This window comes from Nerophis ophidion, linkage group LG23, assembly GCF_033978795.1.
Source record: "Nerophis ophidion isolate RoL-2023_Sa linkage group LG23, RoL_Noph_v1.0, whole genome shotgun sequence".
NCBI classification, from domain to species: domain Eukaryota; kingdom Metazoa; phylum Chordata; class Actinopteri; order Syngnathiformes; family Syngnathidae; genus Nerophis; species Nerophis ophidion.
The window spans coordinates 32,637,989-32,651,430 of record NC_084633.1 but is presented as its reverse complement, the minus strand read 5'-3'; the positions used below and the strand labels follow the sequence as shown (position 1 = coordinate 32,651,430).

The following is a 13,442-nucleotide window of genomic DNA, read 5'->3' as shown; positions in this document are numbered from 1 at the left end:
TTTCTTGTTGAAAACGTCGCAGAATGGTGACGCGTATGATGACGTGTGTTTGTGACGTTATTGGTTGGAGGGGACATATTAGCCCAGCACCACTTACGGCTAAAAGTCGTCTCTTTTCATCGCATAATTACACAGTTTTTTGGACATCTGTGTTGCTGAATCATTTGCAATTTGTTCAATTAATAATCGAGACTATAAAGAAGAATGCTGTTGGTGGAAAGCGGTGTATTGCAGCTGTCTTTAGCACCGAGACACAACCGGTGTTTGTTGTGAAGCTTTAACACAGAGCGGTCCAGCGAACTTGTTTCTTTATGTCAACCAGCATGTTTTTGGATGGGAATTTTGTGATATTAAGTCGGCTCTTACCAGAGACATCAGTGGATTATGCGTCGTCCTTCAGTAGCTGTCAAAAAATGCAGCTGTGAGCTTGGCTCCTCAGCTTCTTTCTGAGACACTGCCATGTTCACCGCAGCCATCCGACTTTGAGGTATGTCTTTACAATCTCACTAAAGCACTATTAAAACAATAAGCAGATAGGGGATCTTCCAGAATTATCCTAGTAAATGTGTCTAATTACATCTGAAACGCTCACACTGCCGCCGCCCGGAGCCGTCGCTTTTTATTTTATTTTTTTTCTAGTCCTTTAGTATCAATGTCCTCATCCACGAATCTTTCATCCCCGTTCAAAATAATGTGAAAATTGTCACTTTCTCGGTCCAAATTTCTCTTACTGCTGGTGGCTCACATTATAAACAATGTGAGGAGCCCTCACACCGGTGACGTCACACGCACATACTTCCGGTAAAGGCAAGGCTTTTTTATTAGCGAGCAAAAAATGCGAACTTTATCGTCGATGTTCTCTTCTAAATCCTTCCAGCAAAAATATGGCAATATTGCAAAATGATCAAGTATGACACATAGAATGGACCTGCTATACCCGTTTGAATAAGAAAATCTCATTTCAGTAGGCCTTTAAATATACTTGTTAAATAAAACCTCTTTTAATGAATATTTCGGCCTACTATGCTACCGTATTTTGATGTTGGTCGTTATGGTGGCAAAGTGCTTTCTGAGGTGGTATTTTGTGAAAAAAGTTTTGTCTCTTTTGGTAAAAATCTCACCTTTTTTCGCCCTTATCGCATTTTAACTTTCACATCTTGTCCACTCGGCAACACATCCTGCAGCTTATAAAGTCCGGCCTCCAAAATAAAAGCACCGCAGTAGGCACCTCTAGGGGCATGTGTTTGTCCCCCCCTTGTTTTCCGGGAAACGTCCCTTTTTTTGTTTTGAAATGTATGTTTTAATGTACAAAATGTATCAGCCCTCGGTGGAAAAAGTTTGGACACCCCTGATGTAAACAGTAGTTTTTGAAAAATGTTGTGGTTTTTCCTTTTTACTTCCGGGATCCTCACCCCACCCCAAAAAAGGTTCACCAAAATATGAGTTCCGTCCAGTTTGTGTCTGAACACTGAAGCGTGGAGAAACAGAACATATAATACAGAGTGATGAAGAAATAAGAGTTAGTAGTATGATCACACACAGTATGCATGTGAGTGCGGTCAAGTGTGTAAACGTGTTTGTGTATGTGTGTGTGTGTGTGTGTGTGTGTGTGTGTGCGTGTGACTTCCACCGTAACACAAAAGTCCTGGTTTGAGTTCCTCCAACCTTGAGAATCCAACCTGCTAAAAGTTGTATCATCCAAGCTCCTCCGGGGAGAGAAACACGTGGCCAGACAAGACGTCACAAGGACCTCGCGCTCCTGCAGCCTCTTCGACATCATCGAACGCCGTCCGGCCTTGAAGCAGCCTCCCGCCTGCTGGATGGTGGGGTGTGGAGGAAGACGGGCGAGGGTGATGACGAACGCCGTTCTCTATCCCGGCTGGCGTTTTATACAAAGAGGAAGGAAGAGTAGAGAAGAGGAAGGTGGAAGTATTGCAGTTGGCCGCCAAGGGGAGGGGTCCTATTCGATGACCATGCAGTGCGGCAGGTGTTGCGAGAAGTACTTGAAGAGCTCGGCTGTGGCTCCCGGGCAGTTGGTCAGCTCCAGCTCCTCCAGGTCCTGCAGCTGGATGAGCCCTGACAGGCCCGTGGTGGTCAGCAGGGGGCAACCTGGAGAGAAGACACAGAGCTGGTGATGCAAGTCTGATATAAAGTTCAAAAAGTACCACTGATAGTCTCACACATACACACACACACACCCGAGGTGTGGGGAAATTACTCTCTGCATTTGACTCATCACCCTTGATCACCCCCTGGGAGGTGAGGGGAGCAGTGAGCAGCAGCTGTGGCATCGCCGGGGAATTATTTTTGGTGATTTAACGCCCAATTCTAACCGTTGATGCGGAGTGCCAAGCAGGGAGGTAACGGGTCCAGTTTGTATAGTCTGTAAACGCAAAGACCGAGTTTTGTTGGCCCGCGGGATATTGTCGGGGGGAAAAAAACAACAGTGAAAATGTAAGGAAAAGAGCAAAATATCAGAATGTAATTAGAAAAAGCTGAAAATGTTATACTTATATACTTAGTCACTTATAACACAACCTTTAGACAATCTACAATGTAAATAGTCATGAAAATAAAGAAAAACCCAATGAATGAAAGAGTGTCCAAACTTTTGGTGTGCGTGTGTGTGTGTGTGTGTGTGTGCGTGCAAACCCAGTTTCCATATGAGTTGGGAAATTGTGTAAATGTAAACAGAATACAATGATTTGCTAATTCTTTTCAACCCATATTCAATTGAATGCACTACAAAGACAAGATATTTGATGTTCAAACTCATAAACTTTTTTTTTTTTTTGCAAACAATAATTAACTTAGAATTTCAGGGCTGCAACATGTGCCAAAGTAGTTGGGAAAGGGCATGTTCACCACTGTTACATCACCTTTTCTTTTAACAACACTCAATAAACGTTTGGGAACTGATAGCATAGTAGAGTTTTAACTTGCACTTACAGATGTAGCGACCACCTGTAGTTACTGACAAGTGATTTTATGAAGTGTTCCTGAGCCCATGTGGTGATATCCTTTACACACTGATGTCGTTTTTTTGATGCAATACCACCTGAGGGATCAAAAGTCTGTAATATCATGGCTTATGTGCAGTGATTTCTCCAGATTCTCTGAACGTTTTGGTGATTTTACGGACCGTAGATGGTAAAATCCCTAAATTCCTTGCAATAGATCGTTGAGAAATGTTTTTCTAAAACTTTTCGACAATTTGCTTACAAAGTGGTGACCGTCACCCCATCCTTGTTTGTGGATTACCTATCATTTCATGAAAGCTGCTTTTATACCCAATCATGGCACCCAACCGTTCCCAATTAGCCTGCACACCTGTAGGATGTTGCAAATTAAGTGTTTGATGAGCATTCCTCAACTTTATCAATATTTATTGCCACCTTTCCCAACTTCTTTGTCACGTGTTGCTGGCATCAAATTCTAAAGTTAATGATTATTTGCAAAAAAAAAAAAAAAGTTTATCAGTTTGAACATCAAATATGTTGTCTTTGTAGCGTATTCAACTGAATATGGGTTGAAAATGATTTGCAAATCATTGTATTCCGTTTATATTTTCATCTGACACAATTTCCCAACTCATATAGAAAGGGGTTTGTATATATATATATATATATATATATTACTGAACTGCATTAATGGTTGTCTTTTGTTGTAAATTGTGTTTATATTTCATAGCAAGTCCCTCTGGTGTTTGTGTAATACAGTACACCCTTGTTTATCGCTGTTAATTGGTTCCAGGCCTGGCTGTGGTAAACTGATTTCCACAAAGTAGGATTACTAATTGATAAAGAGCAGATAACATTTTTTAAAATCTATCTATCGAGTGTATCCATCCAGCTATCCATCTCGAACTTGTGTACACTACATGTAAAAATTCCTTCTCAAATAATAAAATCATTGACTATTATTATATACTTGTATTATTGGTGGTGGTATTTTTTGTTAATGTTTTAAATTTTGTTGAAACATATCACAAATAAGGACCAATAAACCCCAAATAATAGAAGATGAGAACTTTTCTGCTGTGAATTGTCATGTTGCTCGATTGTTTTGGTGCATCTATGCATATAGCGGAAAGTAGCCACCAGATGGCACTGTGAGCTAAATAACAATGGACTATGAGATAATTCAGCCCGGCTGCCTTGAATTTGGTTTATTTAAAACAGTAGCAAAAGTGATAAAAACGCGCACAATGCACACAAAATTAATATAATTGTGATTTATATTTATATAGCGCTTTTTCTCTAGTGACTCAAAGCGCTTTACATAATGAAACCCAATATCTAAGATACATTCAAACCAGTGTGGGTGGCACTGGGAGCAGGTGGGTAAAGTGTCTTGCCCAAGGACACAACGGCAGTGACTAGGATGGCGGAAGCGGGAATCGAACCTGCAACCCTCAAGTTGCTGGCACGGCTGCTCTACCAACCGAGCTAAACCGGTAATACGATCATAAGCAGAGCATTTAGAAAACCCCCAATCAGTAAAGTTGTTTTGTTTTTGCACGCTCTTTTTTCAGTATTGCTGCAATAATGATAATTTGTTGCAGATTTTAATGATGTATCACTTAATAATTGAATTTGTTTCAAGCATGTATTTAAATGTCTGTTCAAATTGAATATCACAAAATTCCATTAGAATAAAAACGCATTGTTTTTGTTTTTGACAAAAAATTATGCATGTTTTTGATTTAAACAACGTTTTTAGAGTTGGTACAATAGCATCGGTTCAAATCTGAACAATACCACGCCCAATTTCAATTTACAAAATCCAAAACCAGTGAAGTTTGTACACTGTGTAAATGGTAAATACAAACAGAATACAATGATTTGCAAATCCTTTTCAACTTATATTCAATTGAATAGACTGCAAAGACGACATATTTAACATTCGAACTGGTACATTTTTTTATATTTTGCAAATATTAGCTTATTTGGAATTTGATGCCTGCAACATGTTTAAAAAAAGCTGGCATAAGTGGCAAAAAAGACTGAAAAAGTTGAGGAATGCTCATCAAACACTTTTTTTGGAACATCCCACAGGCTAATTGGGAACAGGTGGGTGCCATGGTTGGGTATAATAGCAGCTTCCATTAAGTCCTGAGTCATTCACAAACAAGGAGGGGGCGAGGGTCACCACTTTGTGAACAAATGCCTGAGCAAACTGTCGGACAGTTTAAGAACGTTTCTCTACGAGCTATTGCAAGGAATTTAGAGATTTCACCATCTACGGTCTGTAATATCATCAAAAGTTTCAGAAAATCTGGAGACGTCACTGCACATAAGCGATGATATTGTGGACCTTCGATCCAAAAACCAACATCAGTGTGTAAAGGATATCACCACATGGGGGCTCAGGAACCACTGTCAGTAACTACAGTACGTTGCTACATCTGTAAGTGCAAGTTAAAACTGTACTATGTAAAGCGAGACTATTTATCAACACCGCCGGCTTTGCTGTGCCCGAGGTCATCTAAGATGGACAGATGGAAAAGTGTTCTGTGGTCTGACAAGTCCACATTTCAAATTGTTTTTGGAAACCGTGGACGTGGTGGTGTCCTCCGGAACAAAGAGGAAAAGAACCATCCGGATTGTTTTAGGCCCAAAGTTCAAAAGCCAGCATCTGTGATGGTATGGGGGTGCATTAGTGCCCAAGGCATGGGTAACTTACACATCTGTGAAGGCACCATTAATGCTGAATGGTCCATACAGGTTTTGAAGCAACATATGTTTCCATCCAAGCAGTGTGTGTGTGTGTGTGTAAAGCTTTGTAATATTGGTGACTAAGTATATTATTATTAGTTTAAAAATGTTTCTCCCATTACATTCCGATTTCTTCCCTTTTTTTTAAAAAAAATGTATTTTTACATTTGTTTTTTTGATAGAAATGTTGACATTTGACAATACACAACATTTACTTATACATTATATTTCCACTACAATCGGATCAGTATCGTATCAGTATTTACTTGGTATCGGAATGGCAAAAAAATGAGTAGTATCGCACGTACCTTATTTTAAATCGAAACTTAGGGTGCAATTTTTAGACGCGGCAGTGTACATCGATATCGCCGCTATATAATAATAATATATACAATCATTAATCGAATGGACCCATTCAAGGTTCCAATTACTTCACATAAAATATTCCACTTTTAAATGTCTCTTGGGGCGGTATAGCTCGGTTGGTCGAGTGGCCCTGCTAGCAACTTGAGGGTTCCAGGTTCAATTCCTGCTTTCGCCATCCTAGTCACTGCCGTTGTATCCTTGGGCAAGGCACTTTACCCACCTGGTCCAAGTGCCACCTACGCTGGTTTAAATGTAACCTAGATATTGGGTTTCACTATGTAAAAGTGCTTTGAGTCACTAGAGAAAAACGCTATATAAATATAATTCACTTCACTTCTTGGGGGAAAGACTGCATTTTTATGTTTTCCATATAAATTTAAGGAAAGCTGGGATTAAACCATGGTGAGACAGGTTAGTGTGACCCTACTGTTGACGCCTTGTTTCAATAGTTATAGTAACAGTCAACCCGTAGCTTTTTTCGACGAGGCAGCTCATTTCGACAGACCACCTGCTTTACAGTTACCACTCATACTGTACCTGCTAGAGAGAGAAGACGAAGACTCCTCATTCCGAATAAATGCTGCAGCCCAAAATCTTGCACCTGAAGGTTAAAGACAAATATATTCATACATGTGATACATGACTGTGGATCATTGTGTGCGAACCGATTGTGTGATACCTGACAGCACCAGCGCAGATAGAGGCTCCGCAGTGAAGACATTGTCGACAAATAACCCAAGCCTGTGTCTGTGACCCGTACACATCTGGAAACACAACATGACTTTGTTGGAAAACAACTTTCTACTGACTGTTATGATACTGTTATGATAGGGACAACGGTTCGCAGGCCATGGAGTTGATCACAACGGGATTTGTTCATTTAATCTCAGACGTTTTTCCTCCTATCGTGTCCGAGCAGGCTTCATGCTCATTTACTGTAGATGTAATAGCTCTAGTCGGAGGGTTTGGTTAACATTATGTATCCTCTACAGGAGTAGACACGCCCAGACGAGACATCTGAACAGTCCAGTTGTGACCGATTCCATTTCCTGAGAATACTATGGCCTGGATGAGGTGAGGATATTCACGATAACTCGACATAAAGACCAGTGATTCTCAAACAGTGGTACGGGCTCCACCTAGTGGCACGTCAAAGAATCACTTAATTAAAGTACAGGGTTTTATTTTCCTATATTCAAACAGTCTTAATGTCCAAACTGTGTGAAATGTTACAGTTGCCCATATGATGAATATACTTGTTAAATAAAACCTTGACTTAATGAAAACCTTGACCAGGGGTGTCCCACGAGACGGCGCGAGTTCTGTAAACAATTTGATCAGGAGCGCTGTATCCATATCATATACACATATATATGTATGTATGTATATGTATATATATGTGTGTGTGTGTATATATAAATATATATATAAGGATATACAGTTTGGCAAAAAAGAATTTAGTCAGCCACCGATTGTGCAAGTTCTCCCACTTAAAAAGATGACAGAGGTCTGTATTTTTCATCATAGGTACACTTCAATTGTGAGAGACAGAATGTGAAAAAAAATCCAGGAATTCACATTGTAGGAATTTTAAATAATTTATTTGTAAATTATGGTGGAAAATAAGTATTTGGTCACTTCAAACAAGGAAGATCTCTGGCTCTCACAGACCTGTAATTTCTTCTTTAAGAAGCTCTTCTGTCCTCCACTCGTTACCTGGATTAATGGTAATTGTTTGAACTCGTTATCTCTATAAAAGACAACTGTCCACAGCCTCAAACAGTCAGACTCCAAACTCCACTATGGCCAAGACCAAAGAGCTGTCGAAGGACACCAGGAAAATAATTGTAGACCCTGCACCAGACTGGGAAGAGTGAATCTACCATAGGCAAGCAGCTTGGTGTGAAAAAATCAACTGTGGGAGCAATTATCAGAAAATGGAAGACATACAAGACCACTGATAATCTCCCTCGATCTGGGGCTCCACGCAAGATCTCATCCTGTGGGGTCAAAATGACGATGAGAACGGTGAGCAAAAATCCCAGAACCACACGGGGGGAACTGGTGAATGACCTGCAGAGAGCTGGGACCAAAGTAACAAATGTTACCATCAGTAACACACTACGCCGACAGGGAATCAAATCCTGCAGTGCCAGACGTGTCCCCCATCTTAAGCTAGTGCATGTCCAGGTCCGTCTGAAGTTTGCCAGAGAGCACATGGATGATACAGCAGAGGATTGGGGAAATGTCATGTTGTCAGATGAAACCAAAATACAACTTTTTGGTATAAACTCAACTCGTCGTGTTTGGAGGATGAAGAATACTGAGTTGCATCCCAAGAACACCATACCTGCTGTGAAGCATGGGGGTGGAAACATCATGCTTTGGGGATGTTTTTCTGCTAAGGGGACAGGACGATCGATCCGTGTTAAGGAAAAAATTAATGGGGCCATGTATTGTGAGATTTTGAGCCAAAACCTCCTTCCATCAGTGAGAGCTTTGAATGGTTGACCAAATACTTATTTTTCACCATAATTTACAAATAAATTATTTAAAATTCCTACAATGTGAATCCTGGATTTTTTTTTCCACATTGTTTCTCACAGTTGAAGTGTACCTATGATGAAAATTACAGACCTCTGTCATCATTTTAAGTGCGAGAACTAGCACAATCGGTGGCTGACTACATTTTTTGCCCCACTGTGTGTGTATGTGTATATATATATATATATATACATACATGATAAATGGGTTGTACTTGTATAGCGCTTTTCTACCTTCAAGGTACTCAAAGCGCTTTGACACTACTTCCACATTTACCCATTCACACACACATTCACACACTGATGGAGGGAGCTGCCATGCAAGGCGCCAACCAGCACCCATCAGGAGCAAGGGTGAAGTGTCTTGCTCAGGACACAACGGACGTGACGAGGTTGGTACTAGGTGGGATTTGAACCAGGGACCCTCGGGTTGCGCACGGCCACTCTTCCACTGCGCCACGCCGTCCCATATATATATATATATATATATATATATATATATATATATATTTATATATATATATACACAAACGTCTGATAACTGACAGTTTGTCGCCATCTTGTGACCAACAAATGTAGCTCTGCCATTATTTGTATACTTTACAGTTACAGAAGAACAGAATTAACTTATACTACCCAAATCAAACAACCTTCCCTAATCACGGTGTAGAAAAAAAAATCACCAGTACAAAAGTTCACACCTAAAACAACCTGCTCATGTGGTGGATATGATTAAAAAAAAACGCCTAATCAAGAGATTGTGGGAAAAAAAAGCAAAACACTCTATCCACACTTATCCACGTTTGGCCCAGTTGCAATAATCATTAATTTAACATCCATTATATAATTATAATATTATGGACTCATGTACAGTATATGTATAGGCTTTCTATATGTATGTATGTATGTACAAGCCAAAAGTTTGGACACATCTTCTCATTCACAACACAACTGATGGTCCCAACCACGTCGATAAAGCAAGAAATTCCACGAATCAACCCTGATAAGGCACACCTGTGAAGCAACAACCATTTCAGGTGACTACCTCTTGAAGCTCATGGAGAGAATGCCAAGAGTGTGCAAAGCAGTGATCAGAGCAAAGGGTGGCTATTTTGAAGAAACTAGAATATAAAACATGTTTTCAGTTATTTCACCTTTTTTTGTTAAGTACATAACTCCACATGTGTTCATTCATATTTTTTAATGCCTTCAGTGACAATCTACAATGTAAATAGTCCTGGAGATAAAAAAAAAAGCATTGAATGAGAAGGTGTGTCCAAACCTTTGGTGTGTGTGTGTGTGTATGTGTGTGTGTGTGTGTGTGTGTGTGTGTGTGTGTGTGTGTGTGTGTGTGTGTGTGTGTGTGTGTGTGTGTGTGTTACTCAAAAAAGTTACTCATTTGATACACCCCCAATATCATATGAATAATGACATAGGTTCAAAGGGAATTTTTGTTTGTCCCTTCTTCTCGTGTCTTTACAATTAAATGATTAACGTGGACCCCGACTTATTCGGGTGTTACCATTTAGTGGTCAATTGTACGGAATATGTACTGAACTGTGCAATCTACTAATAAAAGTATCAATCAATCAATCAAAGTCTGATTGAAATCACAATGTCTTCAATCCATTTTAGTCATGATGAAAACTGCTTATGTCGACTTAAACGGGTTCCACTATATTAAGAAAGATGTCATGGGCAAAAACAAGATGCAATTGAAGAACCGCAAGGCTTGGTATAAAAGTAAAACACAGCAAAGTACAAACTCACACCGACTGACCTGTCAAGCACCAGTTCTTCCAATTTATGCAAGTCACAGGCGATGTACTCCAGGGCCATGTCAGTGATCCGGGGGCACCAGGACAAGTCCAAGCTGCGTAGCTTCCGCAGGTTCTCCGCCACCAGCTCCACGCCGTCGTCAGTGATTTTGGAGCACCCGGACAGGCTGAGGGCCGTCAGGTTGGGGAGGCTGTGCACCATATTTACCACGCCGTGATTGGTGATCTCCCAGCACGAGTGAAGCCGCAGAGTGTGCGTGGTGTAGCCCTGCCAGTGAATACAGACATCTTGGTTCATTAGTGGTGTCCAGGAAATGTCTTAATCTGTAATTGTCACTTAAATTCATCCCGCAACCGATAAACGTTTTAATAGTCGAACCTCGGATTCAGGAGGAACAGTGTGATTTTGGTCCTGGTTGTGGAACTGTGGACCAGCTCTATACTCTCGGCAGGGTTCTTGAGGGTGCATGGGAGTTTGCACAACCAGTCTACATGTGCTTTGTGGACTTGGAGAAGGCATTCGACCGTGTCCCTCAGGAAGTCCTGTGGAGAGTGCTCAGAGAGTACGGGGTATCGGACTTTCTGATAGTGGCGGTTCGATCCCTGTACGATCAGTGTCAGAGCTTGGTCCGCATTGCCGGCATTAAGTCGGACCCATTTCCAGTGAGGGTTGGACTCCGCCAAGGCTTCCCTTTGTCACCGATTCTGTTCATAACTTTTATTGACAGAATTTCTAGGCGCAGTCTTGGCATTGAGGGGACTTTGTTTGGTGGCTGCAGGATTTGGTCTCTGCTTTTTGCAAATTATGTGGTCCTGATGGCTTCATCTGGCCAGGATCTTCAGCTCTCACTGGATTGGTTCGCAGCCGAGTGTGAAGCGACTGGGATGATAAACAGCACCTCCAAGTCTGAGTCCATGGTTCTAGCCCGGAAAAGGGTGGAGTGCTATCTCCGGGTTGGGGAGGAGATCTTGCCCCAAGTGGAGGAGTTCAAGTATCTCGGAGTCTTGTTCACAAGTGAGGGAGGAGTGCATTGTGAGATCAACAGGCGGATCGGCGTGGCATCTTCAGTAATGCGGATGCTGTATCGATCCGTTGTGGTGAAGAAGGAACTGAGCCGGAAGGCAAAGCTCTCAATTTACCGGTCGATCTACGTTCCCATCCTCACCTATGGTCATGAGCTTTGTGTTATGACCGAAAGGACAAAATCACGTGTACAAGCGGCCGAAATGAGTTTCCTCCGCCGAGTGGCGGGGCTCTCCCTTAGAGATAGGGTGAGAAGCTCTGCCATCCTGGAGGAGCTCAATTAAAGCCGCTGCTCGTCCACATCAAGAGGAGCTAGATGAGTTGGTTTGGGCACCTGGTCAGATGCCAACCGAACGTCTCCCTAGGGAAAGTTTAGGGTACGTCCGACCGGGGAAGACCCAGGACACTTTGGGAAGACTATGTCTCCCGGCTGAACCCCCGGGAAGAGCTGGATGAAGTGGCTTGGGAGAGGAAAGTCTGGGCTTCCCTGCTTAGGCTGCTGCCCCCGCGACCCGACCTCTGATTAGCGGTAGAGGATGGATGGAGGGATTTGAATTTTTGTAACAGCTGAATTTAGTTACAGTATAAATAAATATTTATGAAGGAAATAGTCATCTTAGTTGTTAGTAAACACATGCCTAAAATAACTTTAGCTGCATTTAGAAGTCGATGGAAAAATTAGAGGTATTAAATATGTGCACGCTTTATTATCTCATTAGTCGACTAATCGTTAAGATAACCGTTGACTAATCCAGTATCAAATTAATAGTTAGTTGCAGCCCTAAACAATGGGAGACCGAGTTTTGTGTCACGAAGGTAAACTGGGTTGTCCTGATACCAATATTTTGGTACCGGTACCAAAATGTGTTTCGATACTTTTCTAAATAAAGGGGAATACAAAAAATTTCATATTGGCTTTATTTTAACAAAAAATCTTGGGGTACATTAAATATATGTTAAGTTTGTCCTTAAATAAAATAGTGAACATATAAGACCACTTGTCTTTTATTAGTTGGTAAACAAACAAAGGCTCCTAATTTAGTTTTCTGACATATGCAGTAACATATTGTGTCATTTCTCATTCTATTATTTTGTCAAAATGATTAAGGACAAGGGGTAGAAAATTGATTAATAATCATTTATTGTTAATATCTGGTTATTTTGTCTTAACATGTTCTGTCTACACTTCTGTTAAAATGTAATAATCACTTATTCTTCTGTTTGGATACTTTACATCAGTTTTTGATGATACCACAAAGGGAATAAGCGGTAGGAAATGGATGGATGGATGGATGGATACCACAAAGTTAGGATGGATGGATACCACAAAGTTAGGTATCAATCTGATACCAAGTAGTTACAGGATCATACATTGGTCAAAATTTAAGTCCTCATGTGTCCATGGACATATTTATTGTGTTTATAAACATAATTAAAAAAATTAATCGCTACCGACGATAGCGATGCTACGACAGATGTGTGGATATCCTGTGACACTCAAAGCAGATGAATTTCCAACGATAAAGTCAACTAAATCACAAAGGTGATTGATGTTATTGACTTATGTGCAAATCAGACATATTTGCGCACGGCATGACTGCAAGCTAATCGATGCTAACATGCTATTTAGGCTAGCTTTATGTAAATATTGCATCATTATGCCTCATTTGTAGCTATATTTGCATCCGGCCTTTCCCTCCACCCACATTTAATGCCAAACAAACACATACAAATCGACGGATTCAAGTTGCACCTGTGGTCAAAAGATGCAATCGTTGGTTAGAAGGCGATCGCCGAATTCGTCCTCGTTGCCGTTGTCTGTCGTGATATGGCTCAATAGCTTCAGTTTCTTCTTCAATTTCGTTTTCGCTATCTGCCTCCACACTCCAACCATCCGTTTCAATACATCTGTAATTTGTTGAATCGCTTAAGCCACTGAAATCCGAGTCTGAATCCGAGCTAATGTCGTTATATCTGTCTGTACTATCCGCCATGTTTGTTTGTATTGGCATCA

The 13,442-nt window shown here is 40.9% G+C and overlaps 1 protein-coding gene across 1 annotated transcript in view; it reads right to left on the bottom strand.

Moving 5' to 3' along the window:
• Positions 1-761: 761 nt before the first annotated feature.
• The window catches only part of fbxl16 (F-box and leucine-rich repeat protein 16), an 81,529-nt gene continuing 68,848 nt past the window's right edge, over positions 762-13,442 (bottom strand). Inside the window, exons 4-7 of the mRNA XM_061884186.1 lie at positions 10,407-10,672; positions 6,763-6,847; positions 6,621-6,684; positions 762-2,109 (exon numbers count right to left, since the gene is read on the bottom strand). Coding sequence (XP_061740170.1) covers positions 1,961-2,109; positions 6,621-6,684; positions 6,763-6,847; positions 10,407-10,672 — 564 coding nt within the window. The 3' untranslated portion in view covers positions 762-1,960. The remainder of the gene's footprint in view (positions 2,110-6,620; positions 6,685-6,762; positions 6,848-10,406; positions 10,673-13,442) is intronic.